At 36.2% G+C, this 22,255-nt stretch overlaps 1 protein-coding gene across 1 annotated transcript in view; it reads right to left on the bottom strand.

Annotated features, from left to right (window-relative positions):
* Positions 1-22,255, bottom strand: part of XRCC4 (X-ray repair complementing defective repair in Chinese hamster cells 4) — a 163,562-nt gene that overhangs the window by 56,937 nt on the left and 84,370 nt on the right. Inside the window, exon 6 of the mRNA XM_010008398.1 lies at positions 6,734-6,878. Within this exon, the coding sequence (XP_010006700.1) occupies positions 6,734-6,878 (145 nt within the window). The remainder of the gene's footprint in view (positions 1-6,733; positions 6,879-22,255) is intronic.

Consider the following 22,255-nt stretch of genomic DNA (forward strand, 5'->3'; position numbering starts at 1 on the left):
TTTCCCTAGGGAGAGAGGAGAAATGGTGATTGCAGATACCACTTCCATACACTTCCCACAGAAATAAATAATCCCTTCCTATATGGATGGTGGAAGCCTAATTATCTACCACTCAGCTGAAACAAAGACACTCGCTGCACAAGAAGCCAGGGTGCACAAAGACAAAAGCAACTGTAATGTGTTGTGTTTACCTCTGCTTTATTAACTCCAGTTGAATATCGAACTACTCTAGATTTTTTGTCACTTTTTTGCAAATATTGCTGTACATTGTAATCAAAGGCTTTTATATTTTTTTCGTCTGATGATACTCAACTTTTGTACAGCCACGAGTCACATAACACAGGTATTAAACACAGCTCTTCTTTCTACACCAACCTCATGCAAACTTAAATGTTCGCAGGTGACTGTTCAGAGATGAGTATCACTTATGAAAGCTCCCATCAGGCCACACAAAGCTACAGTACAATTTTTACTATTTGCACCAGCAAGTCAAAACAGTCTGTCTGGTATGACCAGTGATGGACTGCAGCTGCCAAAGTTGTAGCAAAAAGGGAACCAAAAGAATCATCCAAAGTGTAAGAAAATCCTGAGCATGAATGAAGTACAAAAAGGAATTAATTCAGCTATTTAAATCATTTTTCATTTGATTCTCACATTAGAGTCTCAAAATTGAGTGTCCACTTCTAAGAGAATTCTTAACCTGTTTACATTTTAGCCTGAATGAGTTAGCTATCAAAAACTTTCTAAACATTGCATTCCATAAATTTATTATGGCAGAAATGAGCTCCTGTACACAGACACTACATTGACTCACTGATATACCAATGAGCACAGTGCTTTGTCACACCATGCATGGCTCTGCTTTATTAAATAAATACACTTAATAAAAAAGTGACATGTCAACATGAACTCTCACATATATCGCTTTTAAAAAGGGAGTAACTGTGGTGCGAGTTTTATTCTTCCTCTGGTCTATGGAATGTTATGGTATAATTTTCAATTGGATCCAAATTTCACTTGGTTAAACCTTTACAGGAAAGAATTACTTGTTGTGTGAGACAGTAATACCAATGTCTATGTGTAAGCCTCTAAGAATGCCAAATTTCAGGACAAATCTATGTTATTGCTACCTGAATCACTGGTGGTGGAAAACCACATTTTAAATAAACCTTGCATTAGGACTTTAAAAATGTGAACCACAAGCAATAAGTTAAACAAACACAGAGAGATGATCCCCAGGGGATTCCTGGCACACCACAGGCTGAGTGCTTTTAAGGAGTGGAAGGTTATCAAAAGAAAGAGAAGCCCATCTTACTACAGTGTTAGGATACAACATTAAGAGCTTTCCTTTTAAATAAATTATATATACCTGTGAAGACTGTAAAAGCCTTTTGAAGGTACAGAAGAAGATGAGAGTCTGAAAACAAAAAAAAAAACCACCCTACATTTATCATTAACAAGCAAAAATTATGCAGCTGATTCTATCCAAAATTACACGTAACTAACTAATCAGACCCTTAAGTCAAGAACAAACATTAAGCATGAGGCCCTTGGTAACTGTATTTAAGGTAAAGGTGAGATTCTCTCTTCATCCTCCCCTAATGAAAAAGGTGAAGGCAATGCAGGTAGCACAAAACACTCCTTGGCAACTCCTGGCAAAACACTTCTTGGCAACTTCCAAATACCTAGTGAGCAATCTGAATATATTCTTTACTTGATACAGATGTTTCTGAGGATCCTTAGAAATATGTTGAACACTTTGAGCAATCTGAAAAAGCAGCCCTGATACATAATGAAGATAGCAAAGATCTTATAAAATTCAGTGGGGCTATGACTGCACCTCAATATTTCAGCAAAACCAAACTGAAAGTAAGGGAAAGCATCTCTTTTCTTCAATTTAATTGCAGGCCTCATTCTGATAGTCATCCAGTTTTAGCAACAAAGCAAGAAGTATCAAGCCAGAAAAAATAAAACTTCAATATATATATTAAATAAGACAGTAATGGCTACGACAAATGTACAAAACGAGACTTAGAAATATGAATCTGAAATTTTTAATATGCAGAATAACTAGTAACTCAGGTTCAAAGTACTTGGTGTACACATGTACTTTTTAATAGAAAAGATAAGCAAATAATACCTGTTATTTCTCAGTTGAAGTAAAAGTATTTCTTAACACTTGTTTCCTAAAATTCTGAAGCACTTTCTCTGTAATAATATTTGTTGGCTGTCTCTACTCATTATTAGAAGAATCCAGCATATTTGCATCCGTAATATTTTTTTTCCTGTATTTAAAGTGTTTTCCCCCAAATCAGTCCTGTAATTCTATGTATTCTGAACAGTAGCAAAGCAATCACAAACATTATGCTGTGTCTGAAACAGATTACATTTTGAAACAGACAAGAACTTAAAGGAACTTGGATTCTTATCCAGAAAAGCCTTCCTCCTACAACACCAATGTGTGAATGAGAACCATGAAACTAGATCCTTTATTAGTTAGAAACAGCAGAAAAAAAGCATTTGCTTTTCTTACCTACTTAAACAAAAACAATTTTGATTAACCAAAGTAGAAAGATTTTTCTTGTGGAAACAAAGTACTAGTTGTAAGCTATACTAGGAAAGGAAGGTTTTCCTGATTTACTTTTGTTTTAGTTATAGAAACTCAGGCACTGGCTGGGTTCCAGTCTAGCCTGTGACTGCAAATCATACAAGCTACAAAAAGTATTTTGTATCCAGTGTCTATGCTTCATTTCAATTTTATATACAGAAAAAAATTAATCTTCAGTAAGTATTATCTTCTCTCAAACAGGTTCCAATACTTTTCAAGTAAAATTATTATAGCAACTTCCAGTTATTTATATGATTCAGGCTGACAGGCCATACACTTAAGTCTCTATATTGAATGCATATTCTATGTAGTTAATAGTGTTATTCATAAGCAGTCCCCTAAGAGATGTAGGTTATGCATCAGTAAGCATAATTTCTAACTGTAGATTGGGATTGGTTTTACTAGTTTTTCTCTTCCAAGTATGAAATGCAAATTGTGAAAAGTAGAATTTGCATCTTAACTTGACTTACATATTATCTCTACTTTGCATCTTAGGAAATTGCCATATATTAAGTTACAGTTAACACCAATACCATCACATTTTACTGGAATCAGAATAATTTATTTCACTTCCTGACTTAATTCTGTCTTGAACTGCAATATCCATTCTTTGACACATTTTAGAAATGTGTAAATAGCAAGCCATAGTTTGACTATTATCAACTATAAAGTAACATCTGTCTGCCTAAATAATTATTACCTTTTATTTGGTACCTCAGAAATACAACCTGCTAGAGAGCTGGATAAACCTCAGTCTTGGCAGTTCACTGACCAACTCATTATTCTGAATTTCTGCTTTATTGTTAAGAACATCTTTATCTCAGCAAATACTTAAGCAGTTAATTTAGCAAATCTTGTTCCATAAATCCTAGTTCAGCTCTTTGCTGATCTCATGTCTAAGCTCAGTATTATAGGGAGCACATTTCCGAGTTTCATTTAAAATGCTGATTTAGTCCTTGAATACATTGTCACAGTAATGCTACATATCTATATAAACAAAATTCAGTTTCTTTTCCTGACACTGCACTCACATGCAAAGAATGAAAAAGGCTGTACCCCTTTTGCTCTAATTTCTGTGTTAAACAGATTTTTATTTGCATTCTTCTCACTATTCATGTGCATATCTAAGAATATATTTTCATTCCAAAGGACTAGACAATTGCTACTAAACTAGCCTCAACATTCATAAATCTAAAATATTTGTGGAAATAAAATCCTTTCATTTTTCATGACTCAGTATGTACTTCAGATTCTCTTAACTTTAAGCATAAACAATATTTTCTTATCATAACTTAAAATCTTAGGAGAAATATATAAAAGTTAAGATATAATTCCTATTATGAGATAACGAGTGTGTTGAAAAACACTGTATTTTCAAAAAACAAACTGAAAGCCAAAACGAAAATAAAAATTGGATGCTCTCCTTCAGTAAAGAAGTATTTTTTCTTCTGTTTTAGGACCTTGTATCAGTCAACTTAGCATGCAGCAACATAAAGACAGCATTATGCCCTTGATGTTTGGTTTGTGACTGCCCTTGGATTGCCTGGCGAACATGAGACAAGCATGGATGATGTCAGCAGAACTTGCAAATGAAAATTAATCCTAAATAAGCTTTAGTTTGTGAAAGCAAGAACTGTGTGATATGATTTTATGCGATAGCACCTTGAAGTATTTACATTACGAGTAAAGAATAAAATCTTCCTGCAGGTCTGTGCAGGAGAGCTCAGAAATAAGGATTCATTTGTGCATTTGCAAACGTGATCACAATCTGTCATTTGATCCCTGTGCCAAACAGACAAGCGTGACATGCTTTCAAGGGCTTTACATCTTCCATATTTGTGGTGGAGCATTTCCAAAGGTGAAGGAATTTGGAGATTAACTTATCTCCCAACCTCCCTGCTGCCCCAGCAGGCTGTGGTGGTTTGCTTGGATTAGTGATTTTTTGATAAGTGACCCAACACTGGAAAACATTTTGGGCAGGACCACAATGTACCGTCAGCTTAAGATAAAGCCTTTCACACTGGGTAGGATCTAGCCTTCCATCAGTACAAAATACTGAACAGGCTTAATAAAAAGAAACATTTATATTTGTGAACTGGATTATGATACTAATTCTACATCACCCTACTTCTGACAGGTTGAAAAGAAGTGAAAATTATTAGCCAAGCAAATTGACTGAAAGCTTGATTAGCAGCTGACAACAGACTTAAAATGAGTTCAAAACCCTAGAACTAAGGAGGGACGCTGAGAAAAATAATCATCAAAATTGAAGTGATTACAGTGGCTTTTGCTACATTCAGGTAAATAGGGAGATCTAGTATCTTCTCACCTTGCACTTATACACTTATATAGCACTGCTGCTGTATTTCTAACTATAGAAAGAATTAAAAAACATTCCAGTATTGAGAAATATCACATTTGATTTCTTAAGTCACCACTGGATCGTATAGGAACATGGATCTTTCACTGTCAGATACACCTTCACAGCACTGGGAGGAATGTCACATGTCAAACAATGTTGTCACCTGTAGTGCAAAGCTATTGTTTACAATACAATTCACAAGTACTTAATGCAAAAAGAAAAACAGGAGTAGAGACTGAAAGAATGGATGTTCCATATAGTAAGCTTTAAAATGTGACTAATTATCTTACAGCCAAGAAGAAGTACCACTCTTCAGACTGAGCTCTGACTCAATCCTGTAAGTAAATTAGAAATACTTTGCATAGTATGAAAAACACAATTTTTCTGGTTTTTTTTACACTTTGCCTTACACAAAGGAATTTTAAAAAATTGATAAATTGATGTACTCTTTGTCCTTCCCCTACACATAGGACTCATATATTCACACACAGAGGAATTCTCAGCCCAAGGCCTCTCTATGTCCTCAGCAATAATTTGTCTCTGTAGGCTTTCCTTCCACAATCAATACTAAAAATTACTAAATTTTATTTCAGGCAAGCACAGTCAGACTCTCAAAAGCAAGCCAGCTACATTCAATGGGGAAAGGGCATTGTTTATTATAATATACTAGACTCTAAAAGAATAGAAGAATTTGACATTTTTCCAGACCATTCTAAAAAAATAGAAACTTCTATATCAAAATAATTCCCTTGCTGATTTAAGCAGAAATCTTTGCTTATCATGGCAAAGGTCTTTATAGCTTACTTGTGTTCATGTCTGTTTTAACAGTTTGTTATCCACTGGATATCACAGATAAAAAGGGAAAATAAGTATTTTCAAATCTAAATTATTACAGATCTTAAAAAAAAATAATCAATTTTTGAAGAAAACACCACCAATCATATTGCAACCCCAAAGTAATTCTGTACATATCTAAGCACCTCCCAGATCATGTGAAAATATTTCCAGAATTTGAGAGTGACATAAAAATTTTTTATTACGTTTTATGAATTCTGACATGCTATTTTAGAGTGAGTTCTTTTTTCTCCCCATTGGTCTTATTTTCAACATAAATCTACTCTAGTCTTTTAAAAATGATATTGTGAATTAATTTCTATTGAAATTATAAAGACAGACTCACAGGATAGTAAGGTTGGAAGGGACCTATGGAGGTTGCTTCCCTCCTGAACCACAGCAGATTGTACAGGACCACACCTAGTCAGGTTTGAGTATTTTGACAGATGAAGACTCAGCTCCTTCTCTGGACAACCTGTTCCTGGGTTTGACTATCCTCATCATGAAACAAAACACTCATAATGTTACTACTGTCTGTGACACAGCTTAGCATAAGCTATCCACCTTGGTTTGACACTTGGTATAAATGCATCCTTCTTTGCTTGCAGAGTTATACTGTAATCTACAGAGCATAATTTTGGTAGGCTTCTGTTACTTTCTTAAAGTTATCCAAGTCAATAAAAGAAAATAATTTTAAAATCATGATGTTAGTGGTGTACTAAAATCAATGTAATTGGGCCTGAAAATTTATTCATTCACATCTATTAGAAATTGTGTAAAATTACTGTAAATGACTACATGGAATGCAACACAACACTACTTGGTCTGAAATACGTAACTGCACAGAAAGCACACAAAAAACCCCAAATCACAAACCCTCTGTCAGCTGTAGATATAACAACATTTAAAAACATTTGAAAACTTCCTACTTTTCCTTGGCTGGCAGTTCTGTCTCATAAGCAGCCACCTTAGCTCCTGTCCTGGCAGCCTTTGTTGTCCTTTGTCTTCGCTTTCTCCTTGGAGCAGTATCAAGAACATCTGGGCTAACCAGGAGGGAATCCCTTCGTTCTGGTGCTGCCAAAAGAAAAAAGACCAAAGCTGAAAAGAATCTGAAGTATTACAAGACAATTATAAAAATATTTGTTTCTCTTTATTAATGTATCTGTACTGCTAAGATGGGCTCAGATGTGACAGGTGTGAGACAGATGTCTCAAAACAGATTGATGACATAAATAGAAATTTCTAAAGACCAGATTTAAACCAGATAAGCTTTCTTCAACATCTCTTCATAGTCAGTGGAGAGAAAGATGGGCAGTTTTACACCAGAAATACACTGATAGTCTGTCTCCTTGTTGTTCCTTGCAGACTCTACAGTAACCAAAAAGGTAGCCTACAGAGCTCAGTTCCACCTACCTGAAGTTAACATTTGTCACCTATAGAATAGCTGAGGAAGATTTGAGAGACCTGGGGCTGTTCAGTCTAGAGAAGAGAAAAGAAGACTGAGAGGGGATCTTACTAAGATTTGCAAGCATCTGAAGGGTGGGTGTCAAGAAGAAGGGACCAGTCCCTTTTCAATCACGCCCTGTGGTAGCACAAGGGGCAAAAGACACAAACTGAAACACAGGAAGTTCCACTGCAACATGAGGAAAAACTTCTTTACTGTGAGGGTTACAGAGCACTGGAACAGGCTGCCCGGAGAGGTTGTGGAGCCCTCTTCTGTGGACACTTTCAAGACTCACCTGCATGCAATCCTGTCTGACCTGCCCTAGGTGGTGCTGTTTTGGCAGGGGGGTTGGACTTGATCTCCAGGGGTGCCTTGCAATTCTATAATTCTGTGATTCTATGTGCATGTGGCACAGGGAAAGGAGCTTAAGTGTTCTGCCTACTGCACAGCTTTGTTCAGTATGGACAGCAATACACACTCACAACAACACAAATTATTTAATTAATGTTCAGTATTCATTAGGATAAACTCTTGAGGGAAGCTTACTGCTGTGATCAATATTTTGTAATGTAAGTCATTCTGCTACCATGTCCATCTGCCTGGAATAAAGCATTCATGTGGAGTAAAACTGTGCATAAAAAGTGGCAAAACAGGCTTACTGATTTACCTGTCGAACAGGTGGCCCTTGTTCAAACTCAGCCCTTTGAAGTGACTGAAAGAAAAACAGGTAGAATTCCCACCACCTCACAACCTGAAACTGGGAAACCCATGAAAGTTTCCACTGACTCCTCTGCTGAAGGTTAGTAAAGTAGGTTCTGTCCAAACTTCTTTACTGTGAGGGTTACAGAGCACTGGAACAGGCTGCCCGGAGAGGTTGTGGAGCCCTCTTCTGTGGACACTTTCAAGACTCACCTGCATGCAATCCTGTCTGACCTGCCCTAGGTGGTGCTGTTTTGGCAGGGGGGTTGGACTTGATCTCCAGGGGTGCCTTGCAATTCTATAATTCTGTGATTCTATGTGCATGTGGCACAGGGAAAGGAGCTTAAGTGTTCTGCCTACTGCACAGCTTTGTTCAGTATGGACAGCAATACACACTCACAACAACACAAATTATTTAATTAATGTTCAGTATTCATTAGGATAAACTCTTGAGGGAAGCTTACTGCTGTGATCAATATTTTGTAATGTAAGTCATTCTGCTACCATGTCCATCTGCCTGGAATAAAGCATTCATGTGGAGTAAAACTGTGCATAAAAAGTGGCAAAACAGGCTTACTGATTTACCTGTCGAACAGGTGGCCCTTGTTCAAACTCAGCCCTTTGAAGTGACTGAAAGAAAAACAGGTAGAATTCCCACCACCTCACAACCTGAAACTGGGAAACCCATGAAAGTTTCCACTGACTCCTCTGCTGAAGGTTAGTAAAGTAGGTTCTGTCCAGTTCATTCAACTGCAATTTTAATTTCCATTGGTACTGAATAAACTACACTGAAAAAACAAACCCCTCTCTGATGTGGAGTTTTCTACTTGAAACTCAAATGTCAAGACAACTGGATCCTTCCTGAAGCTAAACCCCTCCTTTCCTTTGCTGTTAATGCACTCAGAAGATATATAGGCATTTTTATTCCAGCTATCAACATTTTCTAGCATGCTTGATTTGGTATGCCTGCTTGATAAAAAAAAATAAAAATGATTACTTTGAATTTTCAAGATAATTATATCCAGAACAGCACACATTTCAACTGAAATATGTTAAATAATAATGTGGTGATTGAAGCGGCTGATGTTAGGATAACCTCCCTGATTATTACTTTCTGTTAGTTTAGGAAGGAATAATCCTTATATGGAGTAAAGACACAATAATGTGAGATTCAATACCAAAGAATTTCACAGAAATTAAATAATGTGTCTTAATTCTTCATTCCTTTCACAGTTGTTATCCACGTCTACTGAAAATGAAACAGGAAGAAAATATGTAACTAGTAATATTTTCACTGTTTCTCAAATAAATGTTTTTCTGACCAAGAATGCTGCTAAATTAAACGTGTAAACAGAGGCTTCCTAGAGCCAGTCCAACTGCTTACAATGGCACTTATGCTCCACACAACATTTTAACTAGCAATGCATATCTTTCCAGTGATAAATGTTGAAAATATATTCATGATGGTTAGTTCCTAATTACTGCCAGTCTGTTCAAGGTAGTATATCTTAACATTTACATTAATACTATTTTAAATATTCCAACATCACTTCCTAAAGACAGCCCTTTCTTAATTAATACACGTAAAATATTTTACAGACAAGGAGGAAACAACCTTGAATTAATTGTACTATCACAGTTCTTACCCTACTTTGTTGCTGTTCTCCTCCTACACTCTCTGCTTTTGTCAAAAAGTAGATTCAGAGGTTAGCTACATATGTAAAACCTATATAATGCTGATGTTAAATAAATAACATCCCTCTGCTTTCAGTTGTGTAATATGCAATGGTTGCTTATGGTACTCATGCTCAGCATCACACAGACACAAATCCTGTTTGTCTTCTACAACAGTCTCACAGGTTCCGCAGTGAGAAAAATGGAAGAGAAACGTTTGTCTTTGCAGCATGCCACCTGTGCTAACTTCATCCTGGTAAAGCGTCTCAGTTTTCTACTAAATATCTCAATCTAATCATTTATATGAAAGCAGAATAAAATAAAATTATCTAAATTATTCAAGTGAACTTCTTCATTGAAGCTGACGATATCTATTGTGAGAATGTTTCTTTCAATAATACCAAGAGGAGGCCTTCTCATTCAGGCAGTCTAGAATACGAACTTACTTAATAGCAGTAGAGCACCATAGGCTTAGGTTTTTCCATTTTCTTTGCTTCTTTCTTTTAAACCCAATTACCTCTGAAGTCAGAACTGCTATCATGTATCACCATAAGACTTTTAACACACACCCACTATTGCTGCTCCAAAATAATTCCCATTACTAAATTAGTTTATAGTACTTGACTAAAAGCCAAAAAAAGCTTCAACTAAATATTACTCATTGCTTGACACAAAATCATTTGAAAAAGTGGCAGTCTTGAACATAAACCCGGTTTTTCATTCTGAAAATCTTTTCTTTCTAAATTTTATCACCATTTTAAGGAAGTAAAGCCTTGACTTCTCATGAAATTAAATTTCTTACTTTGATTTCATGCAATAAATATGAATAATTATTAGATCTTTGAGAAGAACAGTACCAATTTAAATAGATACAAGAATATTGTTTGATGAAAGCCTGTTAATTAAGCCACTTAAAGCAATGAATGTTAGTCTAGAAAAGGAAATATTCCCAATATACAAAGTACCCTCTGCAGGTGAATAACTGCAAGAAACAAGACTGATATGAGAGCAAGAAAGGGAATCATAGTCCAAGTACTAAAAGAATATATGTATGAAGAAGAAGTAAGACTTTAAATAAATATGCTTGATATTTTATTGTTGCTTGACTCCACCCGGGCAACTGCTTGGTTGAGCAGGTGTAAAGCAAAATTGTTGCAGGGAACATGTGAGTAATGAAAGGGGAAAGATAGGTTGGCTCAAAAAGCCAGCATTGAGGTTAGACCCTGGCATTGCTTAGTGTACTAACATAGCATTATGATCTCTGAGAAGTTAGACATTTAAAAATTAATTTCTGTAGCTTGGCTAAAGATAGGCAGTCCAGTTGTATTTTTAAAATAGACTTCTGCATTATTTTATTTTGATATACACAAGTTAATTATTTAAAAATAAATACATTCCAATCTATAATATTCACTTTTCAATCTGAAAGAAAACTAAAGAAACAAACCTACCTGTTCTGGTTTGAACCAGGATGAAGCCATAGGTACTCAACTGAACTTGCAAGTTCTGCTGTCTCTTCTTACTTAACTATAAAACAGTCCCTTGCTCAAGAGTCTTGCCAATTTCTCTAGGTTGGTTTCTTTGGGAAACAACCAGGCTGCAAGTACAATTACTGCCTCTCCTGCTTCTGCCCTTGCATAGCAGCAGTAGCAGATAAACTGGGCTGAAAAAGGACAAAGTGGTCACAGAATGATTTCCTAAAGAGGTGAGTACCAGGACTGACTGTCAGCTGCTTCCCAAGCCACGATAATTTAAAAAAAAAAAAAAAAAGGGGAAAAAAAAAAAAAAAAAAAAAAGGGAGAAGAATTCCTAACTTTAATCCTTTACTATTGTGTAACTTCAGTAATTAAGTGGATTCTCAATCCCAGCCTAATTCCTAAGGGATCACCATAGCTGATAATAATTAGCATCTCTTTGACATTCTCAGCAGAGTCTCCTAAATGAGTATGGAAATGAATGTGTCTCACTGATACACGCAATTCCTGCAAAGTAGGATTAAGTCATTCTTGACAGGCAATTTAGGAAACACTACTTCCACCTATGCTAAAGTTATCCTACATAAACATTTTGGCCATAATCTGGAATTTTTTATAAGAAATAGATCCACATAGATGACTGAGAGATCCAAAATTAAACACTGTATTTACTCTTCGCACATACGCTTCAGTGAAAATAACAGGAAAATGCCACTATTTTAATTTTAGGAAAACAGTAAGACCCATTCTCCATTTCTTTTTTTCTGTTCTACTTTGTATTTCATTCTTTGTATAAATTTGGGTTTACCATACCATAATCCCCTGGGGCCTAAAGGCAGTTGAGGCTGCAGTTCTATAAATTCTCTGACAGTTAGTTATTAATGTTTATTTTTATAACGAATATCTCCATGGGAAGTGTTTATGAAGACACATTTTAAAATAACTCCAGCAAAAAGTTTAGATCCAGCTATACAAAATTTATAAATTGTATCCATTTCAGTAAGGAAGTTTACATTTCACCCTGCTAGACTCTATTACCATTGACAAAGCATACGAAGTCTTAAGATGTAGATTTTTACATCTGCAAAGCCAATTCTTTTCCTGATGTCACCCTTTTCCAAATTATTTTTAAATACAGGCATTTTCTTTAATTAAAAAAAAGCTTATTTTGAAAAAAAATTCGTCTCAATGCATTTTTACTGAGGACAACACAGGTGCTCACATGTTACCAGTTCTTGAAACTAGATAGCAAAAAAAATCAGCGTAAGCTTGACAAGATAAGAATGATCAGGAAGCATGAAAAAGTCTCTTTTCATATATCAGAATACCAGAAGGGGGGAAAAAAAGAATGCCTTTTTACAAATATCTGCAGGTAATCTGATGGAGCTCATTAATTTTAATCTTCAAAACCATGATCTCTAATAGGAACCCCTCTTTTAAAAGTACTTTGATAGGGGATATTTCAATTAGCCATATGTACTTAATCAGATACTAATCTTCAATAACCCATAATAATGGTGCTAAGATGGCTTTAGCAATGCCATAATTTTAAGAAAGTCACTGGTTATAAACATTGTCAAAGTTTATGATCTATCAGTAACCCAGCAAACCTGAAAAATCTCACATTATACAGTTGTATACTGTGTATTTGTAGTGCAAGAAGGACCTAAAAATTAGTACCTGCTTTACAATGCTAAGAGAATGCTTTATAATGTACTCAAAACTTTCCTGACATGCATCAGGTAGAGGCTCCATTAGGAAGTGATGAAAGCAAAGAAATTACAATTCTGATATCTGAAACCTACAACAATTAATTTGCTTTCCCTGCTTTATTTTATTATGGGTGCTTGACTGAAGCAACAGCGATGTTGGCAGCTCACTAGCTGGAGTGGTTTTTGACTAGTCAAAAGCTGTTTGGTGACAAGTTGGGCTGCTCAGCAATGGCATACTCCAGGTTTCCAATGATCCACTGAAAGTCCAGATTTATTATATGCAGTTTCAGAAATGCTTTTCCAGCTCTGACCCTTGGATCTTTTTGAAACTCTGTATTAATGCTGCCTGATGAGGCTAATTTTTTTGTACCATGGTTGGATGTGCCATCATCTAGCTCACCAGCACATCCAAGCTCAGGCAGGAGCACTTGAAAAGTCATCTGAAAAGGTTTATATGAGCTCACTGTCCCGGGTGTGACTGTTTGCTGCAGTCATTCTCTGGACTCCCTTGATACCTTATTTGGATCATCTGTACCACCCAGGGTGGAGGTAGGAGGCTTTCTGAACAGTGTCCCCAGGAGACATTAAACAGCAAGCAGGTCAAGTAAACAGAACAACAAAACAGGCAGATGGAAGAATTAAAAACATGGAGCTAAGAAAAGCTTTGGAAAAAATTTCTGGTCTGTGATCTTTTGATTCAATGCGAGGTTAGTGGAGCTCAGAGTCATTTCTCACAACTGATTCTCATATACTTCATGCCTGGAATTCTATATGGCATCAGGTTTGCTCTAGTAAAATGTCCTGCTTATGTTGGTCAACCTGCTCTGCTGATCCAGACCCTGGAACTCATGGTGGTGGGCTTTCAAGTATCACCCCTAAGGTTACCTCATATGTCAGGAAATACTTAGCATGCCTAAGCCCTGGCTGTGAGGATGGGGACTGATATTTGAAAGCCAGTCCCAAAGAAGAGTGTGAATAATGGTAATTATAGTATTTATCAATTTCAAATCAGTGAGAGATAATTTTGTTAACCTTTATGTAAAATGATCACTTGCAATGCAATTCAGAATGTGAAGATAAAGTAGCACAGCTATTTATAAGCACTTTGAAACATAGCTTCTGAATTAATGTAAGTCTTGAACCCCTGGGCCATGCAGTTGAAATAACTATAGCTATTCCTGTGCTAACTTCTTCACTCAAAATCAGTATCCCTTAGGTAGCAAAATATATAACAGTGACTGAAAAGAACTGTAAGCAATAAAGCCTTTTGATTTTTTAAATTTATTTTTTATTTCTTTGGAGAAACCACTGTGTTGCCCTTGTGCTTGAATAGCCTTTAGATTAGATAATCTGTGTCCTGGAAATGTACCTAAAAGCTAGCTGGTTTAGAAAATCATCATCTTGACACATATATTTTATTCACTAAGAACCCTGCAGGGATCACAAGGCCAGAGAGAGTTGTGTCTGTGTATTGGAAATAGTCAAGAAAAAAGAACACTAAGGCTATAACCTGCCCAGTGCTCTGGAGTTGTACCATAGTGCTCTGATATAGCTGTATCTTTGACTCTTATGCCACAAGAATTATTTGTTTCCCCATTAAACAGTTTCTGAAGAAATCAATACAACTCAAGGGAAGCCATAAGAAGATGCAATAACTCTGGAAAAATGTATATATTCATAATTATATATATTTTCATAATGATGGCATTTTATAGTGGATAAATTACTAACTTCTAACAACAACTTTATTATAGGATATCTTCTAAGCTGCCTTAAGATGTTTCTCAATTATATGATAAATTCCATTTTGGGAGGTATAGGTATTTCTACCTTAGGTTGAGAAAACATTTCAGGTGGAAAAAAATAAAATACAAATCTATTTAATGAGGAACTATACCTGCCCCATATTTCACTAAATATTAGTAAGGAAGTACAATAATGTTTAAAAAAATACTACATTTAGATGAGAATCTATCTTGCTACTTATTAATATAGCAACATAAATCTGTGATGCTGTCTTATATGAGAGACAAAAAGACAGATTTCAAGTTTTAAGATAATTTGCTCTGAATGTTAGTGACACAAGCATGATGTTCTTCTGGCATCCCATACCACAAATAATTTTCTAAGGATCAAAGTTATTCAACACGCAGGGTCCTACACTGCATTCAGTAGGACTACCACTGACCTTGATGAATACCCATGCTCTTGTTCCTTCTGTGTAAACCATAAGTAATGCTTACTTGACTTTATAAAATAGCTTGACACTGAGGAATGAAAAGGAGCAGGCAAACCAGGTCCACAGGATAAAGGCAGCTCTGTAAACATAGGAGCAGCTGGTAGATATTATTATTCCTGTAGTCACCAACTAGATTCATGTGTGTAAGGACTCTGGAGGACGGAGAGGGCAGGGAAGCTAATCCTCTGTGGAGGAAATGGTGAGTCTTAGGGTGGGTAGGAATGAGGAAATGGCCAGTTTTGTCAAAGAAGGCTCAGTCACAAACAAGCTTGGTACCAACAGCCCAGTGAACCACTTGGATGGCAAATATGATCCTTCAGCATCTGAAGGATTACAAAGCGTTATTATAATCTTCCCATCAATATTGATAAAAAGCAATTGAAATAATAAAGCCTAATTAATACAACCAAACAGTACTACTAACAGGACCACAGGTCATGTCAATATTATAAACTGTAATAAAGAAAAAAAAAATACTATAATGGATAAAAATTGTAGGTTTTGTTCTTTTGTTTTGTTTTGTTTTTATTTTCACTTTTATGTAAAGTAAGCCTTCTAAAGAGCAAACCGCTGCCCAAAATATTCAATGTCCTAAATACTGAAGTGAAAAACTAGAAAGTAAGATGTGATTTCAGGAAGCTCTGAAAAGCTCATACTTTGCTCCAGCATCCTGATGATTACTAAAAATTTTGGGTGAAGCCTATATGATTTAGTGCTGCCTTCTTTTCCATGATTCCCCTTTCCTCTTTCTGACTTAAGCAAAACTGGAGACAAACAGAGTGTATTGTGGTGACTGGTCAAAGGAGATGGTTGCCCAGAAAGTGACTATATAAGGTCCTTGAAAGAGTTACAAACAAAAACCAAACCCCTTCCTTCTGAAAAATTGTTTCATCAGAAGCTTGTGCCCTTTTCAAATAACCTTGCCACATGAGTTTTAAAAATATATATGCTGTTCTTTTTGTATGTATAAGCCTTTTTTACAAATTAAATATGCTTAAGATCTTATATTTCTGTTGTATACTTTTAAATTTTGCATAACCAGCTGATACAGCTCCAAACTTTGGCATGCATTTTCTTACGTTTGCTGTAAAATAAGAAAGCTGACCTGAGGTCTCAAATGCCATTCACTAGGAACAAAGTTCTATTGACACCATTAGCTTTCTGGACCCATCTACTTCCATTGAAATTAAGATAAAAATCTCCACTAAATACAAGATATATTATCCACAAATTGCTGTTAGCTACCTGCTTTTTTCATTCAGTGTTTCTAAAAGGTTTTTCGTGCTGTGAATTTAAAGACAGCATTTAAGATGTCATTATGGCATGTCTTTATATACAGCTACCATTAAGGTCTTCATAATGGATTCAGAAATGATGAACACAGAAGGTACATGTGTCTCAGTCAGACATGACATTAATGTTTTTATGGCAGATACACTGGCACAATTTCAATCAACATCACAGGATAATTTTGCTGTGGGAAATGCTACAGGTAATTTTGGTTACTCTAAGAGATTCTGAGAATATATTTAAAGAAATTTAAAGATCTCAGTCAGTACTTTGAGAGCAGCAATAAATTAGTATTTATTATAACATTTACTGAGCAATGAATATGGAAACTAATAATGTACAACACATTAGCATACGATTAACAAAAAATTACCAAACAGTATGTCTCAATATGAATCAAGAAATTGGTTTAACCTATAACAACATCAATTTAGTTGCTTTTAAACATAATCCACAAGACATACATAGCACAATTTTAAATTCTTCATTTATTATTAATTGCGAATGGATCATAAAATTTTGATAGGATTCAAGACTTATGTTTCCATTCTGAGCTGTTTTTCTTAATTGGCTCCCTGGACATCTGCAGGGCTCTCCTGACATGGCTGGGCTGTACATATGTGCAAAGGTCACCATGAACAGACCACAGCTGAAGATGTAGTCAGAAAGGAGCTCACCTTCAGAAGCTTTAACCTACATTCTGAAACCGTCTATGAAACACACAGTTATTGATCAGCTGGAAGATATTAAGATAATAATAATGGGTAATAGTGAAAATGAAAGGCAAAAGACTATGGCAAATAACTTGTCCCCATGTTAATCAGACAATAGAGATGCACGGCCAGGATGCAAGATGAAGTAACCGTGTGGTGCAATGGTAACAGTCACAGCCAGACTCATTACACAGAACTGGCTTTGTTCCCTTGGGATCCACTAACTCTGGGATAGTCTTTCCATATGGTAAAAACTCTACTTCTCAGTAAGAAAAAACAGGATCACGCCCCGAGCTGTGTTAATGTTCCATGTATCCTTCCCCAGCCAATGTCCCTACGAGTCACCAGGGTGAAGAGGCACCACACAAATACTTTCTTTAAATGGGAATTGCAGGTTTTTAAGCCCACTTTATGACACAAAACAACACGTGTTCAAGCCTAGGAAACACACAATTTTCTTGTGATGAAGAATACTACTACCTAGACTTTCTAAACTTCAGACTAGCCTTTTGCAGTGTGCAGCAGACTGAACAGGACAGAACACAACTTAAGGAACTTAAGGACAGAACTTAAGGACAGAACACAGCTTGGACCAGCAAAGCTTCATGCAATTCATCTACCCCTCCATCAACTTGCAGTAATATTAAAAAAGAAGGGGGGATATCTATATATAGGGATAATTTATGGTTGCTTAATATTTTATGCAAGCTTAAAATATCCATATAGAAGAAGAAAATACTTTCTATATTTAATGCATGTTGTAATTTCATTGCACTTGGAAATTCTCATGCACTTTTACCACATAGAAATCACATTATCAAGGTTCCGTGGAGATTTAAACACCTGCTGACATTCCTCGACAACAACAGTCACTGTACTGGTAAAGTAGTTTCATTACAAAAAGTAATTTAGTCTCCTAATTTGAGAAAGCTTAGAGGAAATGGCATTTAAATCCATAGGGTGTAAATACACAGTCCTTTCCCCACCACAACAAAGCTCAAGCCTAAGCTGCAGACACTAAGTTTATCAAAATAGAATATCAGTGAAGGATAGAGGCTTAAAAAACCTCATCTGCAGAGGGAAAAAACACAAATATATGTGCAGATTATTCAGTGTAAGGTGCAAAGAAATGGAGGAAGATTAATTACTTAATCTGTTCTATCAGCAGAAAAAAAATCATCCGTGAAATAAAAGAGGTGGGATATAGGCAGCATAGCAACACTGATCTAACAAGAGAACTGTGAAAGCATCCAAAAATGAATTCAGCAAATGGCAATGGCAAATCAAAAACTAGCTTAACCAACAGTTACAAAAAATGCTCTCACACTTTTAAAGAAACAAGAATAAAGGACATATACACTGATTTAAATTGTGGAAAAAAAACCCCAACACAATTCTAGAACCAGCAGACAATTTAACAGACTAATTTAGACTGAGAAGAGATTTTTCCTCTGTCAGCTTGCTGCAGGGAGAATATGCAGGGATGATCACTGTGATACAAACCACACGCTAAGTTCTAGTGATGAAATACTGTAACAAAATGATGTCTTCAAAGAAAGAATGTTAGTGGGCTATTTCCAGCCAAATTTGTGGAAAATATTAGAAAGCATGCACGATTTTATAATGACATTTTCTGAAGGAGCAAGAGAGAAAAATGGTTTTTCAGTCTACAAAGACTTACACAATTAAGTTCACAAACAGTAAAATCAGAGTAATGTCATTAAGGTTAAGTGGCTAATATGTGGAATGGCAGAAAGCCATAACAAGATTCTATAAAGCAGAAAATATTGTACAATTTGATTTTTATGCCTTCCAAGAAAAAAAGAAATGTACAATAGAGACTCTTGGGATCATACTTTCTCACATTACAAGCTACAACTTGCAAGTACTTCAGCTATCCTAAATAGTACTGTACTTGACAGCTTGATCATTAGAAAGAATAATGTTGATATTATTTAATGCTGGAATTTTTGTCTTTAACTAATATTGTATCTAATCATCACAATACTTGTCTAAAAAGACGTTTTAGAACTTGTAATTTCATTGGAATGGATCAATCATTGTTATACTGGTATATCAGACTTAAAAAAAAAATAATTACAATTGCACAGAGTTCCAAAACAAGACAGTAAAAAAAAGAAATGTTTTCTTTGCTTGTCTGCTCAAGTCTAAGTGGGAAGGTCTTCACAGTACTGCCCTCAGTCCCCTGGTCGCTGGTAGTGACTTGTTTTGACAGCCTCCCACAAAGATCAGCTCTGATTCAACTAGTTGTAGAGAATAATACTACACAGAAGAGTAAAAATATCAGAAAAAAAAACACTTGAAAAGTAGAGAAAGATACATCTAATATTTGCTCATAGATATACCCTGTTGTGCACAACACCCTCTTTGTTGATCAAGAAAAAAACACATTAAAACATCCAGGACTGGGCACAGAATACTAATGTGAATAACGGCTGCAAAGATGACTAACACTTTTATTACATATTCAGAACTAAACAATTTGGCCAGAAACAGAGCCAGAATAAACCAGAGTAGCCTCTCTGGAAGTTAATGGAAGTATAGTGAATTACACCAATTGAGAATTCAGAGTATTATTCTAGGATAGCTTGCTGGTGAAGCACACAAAACAAAGCAAAAGACTAATTGCATGCTGTGCGTGAACGCAGTTATTCTAAATTGCATTTCCTGGAAAAAGCAACTGAAGAATACCATTACCTGAGAAACACCTGGAATCCTTCTTGACAATATTTTCTCTAGTAAAAGCTCTACATAGCAATTTTGTACTTTAAAAATCAACAAAAATGACCTATACAAAAAGGGCATACAGTGGATTCCTCTTTTCCCACAGGCTCTGAATTAGCAAGGAAAAAAGCATCAACATGACTGTTCTGTAAAACATTTATTTTTAACTCATTAGCACACAATACCTATCCTAGAATATGCCATTCCATTTGATACAGTCAATCTTTCCCAACCTTGGAAAAGTCAGACAGTATTGTGTGGCCAGCTGACCTTGAGGAGGATGTACCCAGGTGTTCTGATGGGCTCCCAGCCCATGCAGATATCTGGTCCTTGGATGCTGACAGCCTGTGTGGTCACGTATCAAGGCAGCCACCATTTCAGAGCCTCTTGATTTAGTGGCAAAAAAAAAGGAATTGCTATGCACCTTCATCATTTATTCTCAACAGCCTTTATCACAAAAAATACCTGATATTTTCTCTAAAACTATTTTTAACAATTAAAAGAACTGTGTTGGATTTGTTATCCAAGGATACCTATGGAAAATAAAGCCACCTCATCTTTACCAGAAACTGCATTCAGAATCTTTCCTACCTTAAATCACCCAGTGGGCTCAGAGGTTCAAAATGTTTTCTCTCAGACTGGGATTTTAAAATCACTCATTTCCATGTGCAACAAGGGGATGATTTATTCTGAGATGCAACAGCAAATTAAAAAGTTAGTGTATTTCTGGCAACAACAGCGAGCACGGATCCAGCCTGAGTAATCGGGAGACATGAGCAGCTCAACTTGGGACACCAGACTGCTGGAACTGAGAGTTTGTTTTTTGTTTTGCCTTCTAGCTTCATACCCCAGATACAGGACACAGCCATAAAGCACAGGTCAGGGCTAACACACTGCCACCAAGATAACGGTCAAGACAGACTAAATCAGTGGCTACTGTTAACAAATGCAATTTCACTTCTGTCCTGAACTACACTGTTTTAGCAATCCACAGTAAAGACAAGAGGATGAAGTGGGAAATAGCTTACACTCACCAAAAAGAGGCTCCACTTTTTCCTGTCTGATATCCCGTTTTGCAAAAAAACATGACATGAAAATGCAACTTGATCAGTCCTTTATTCCTACCACTCATTGCTGCAGAAGGATAGAAAGGCAGAGAGTAAATAAGTACAGTTCCTTCCTGTAGGCTTGTAAAAGAGCTGCAAACTCCCTTAACTGTACCACATTTATTTCCTTGTCTCCCACCAGAAGACAGGAACTGTGGGGTCCTTGCCCTGCTAAGGCATATTTTTCCCAAACAGTGCAGCCTCCCTGTGCCTACTCCTCTCCTTCCAGCTGAACAGAAACATTGACAGTCTCCTTCCCAGGGGGAATTTACTTCGCATTGTTCATGTAAAGAAAATTCTCCTCAGTAGCCAGAGACACAAACCTACTAGTGCTGCAGCTTTAGAAAACTATTTGATATACTTTAGCCACAAAATACAAGTATCTCCTGAAAGCACCTGCTTATCTGAATGATCAGTACAGCCCTTCAACGTCTATGTCACTTCAAAGAACAGTGGAACTTTCTCACAGTTGGCTTTTCTCTGTACAAAAAAGTGACTTCAGTCCTTCAAATATCAACCAAACCTCAAATCAAGGCATATACTGAGGGATCATATACTACCTACAATGGCATGACTGTATTTCTTCTATCCTTAGTTATCCTATCTTGGGGGATATCCAGGGAAGCAATAAATCAGATCCTTTCCTTAGTTTGACAAAGTTTAATGACTATCTCCTCGATGGCCCAGCATGAGGTGCACAGGACTCTCCTCTCAGGACACAGTGGAAATTACGCTTGCTCCCAAGGCAATCTGTCATTTCCTGCCTATTGTTTTCATAGATTATAAAAAATTAATTATAATAAAAAGCTAATCAGGAAGTTTAAGCAACTTCTTGACATTCACATGCTTAGAAAGCAAGCTTTTTTTTCACTAGGCAGCTCCTGAACCAAGTGTTGTAACTAAGTAAAGAATAAACTGTTAGGGAGTAGTTCAATTGCCTAGAAAGCAACATAATGCACTCATAAAAGTGCATAAATTACAATTTTGACCTTGCTGATGCTTTGTGAAAATGATTGACATCAACCTCATGGTCCAAATAACTTAAGGATAGCTTGAAAGCACTCCTAGCCCTTAAAAATTCTCCAGTGAGAATCTTATACTCCTTGCCTTGTTTCACAGGAAAGAGACTCCTGACATGGCAGGACTCATGATAGAGATTAGATTTTACCCTTGGTCTGATGTAGTCAATGTCATTAGCTTGCAATAATTGGGGTCAGATGCTCAGTGTAAGGGTTTTTAACTTACATTTAAAAAAAATAATAAATTAAAAAATCAGTTTACATGCAGGCAGGTGGGAAATCAAAGATCACATTTCCATCATTTTTGACTCACCTCCACCTCTGATCACAGGGAA

This window comes from Chaetura pelagica, unplaced genomic scaffold (genome assembly GCF_000747805.2).
Source record: "Chaetura pelagica isolate M959 unplaced genomic scaffold, ChaPel_1.0 scaffold191, whole genome shotgun sequence".
Taxonomy (NCBI): Eukaryota; Metazoa; Chordata; class Aves; order Apodiformes; family Apodidae; genus Chaetura; species Chaetura pelagica.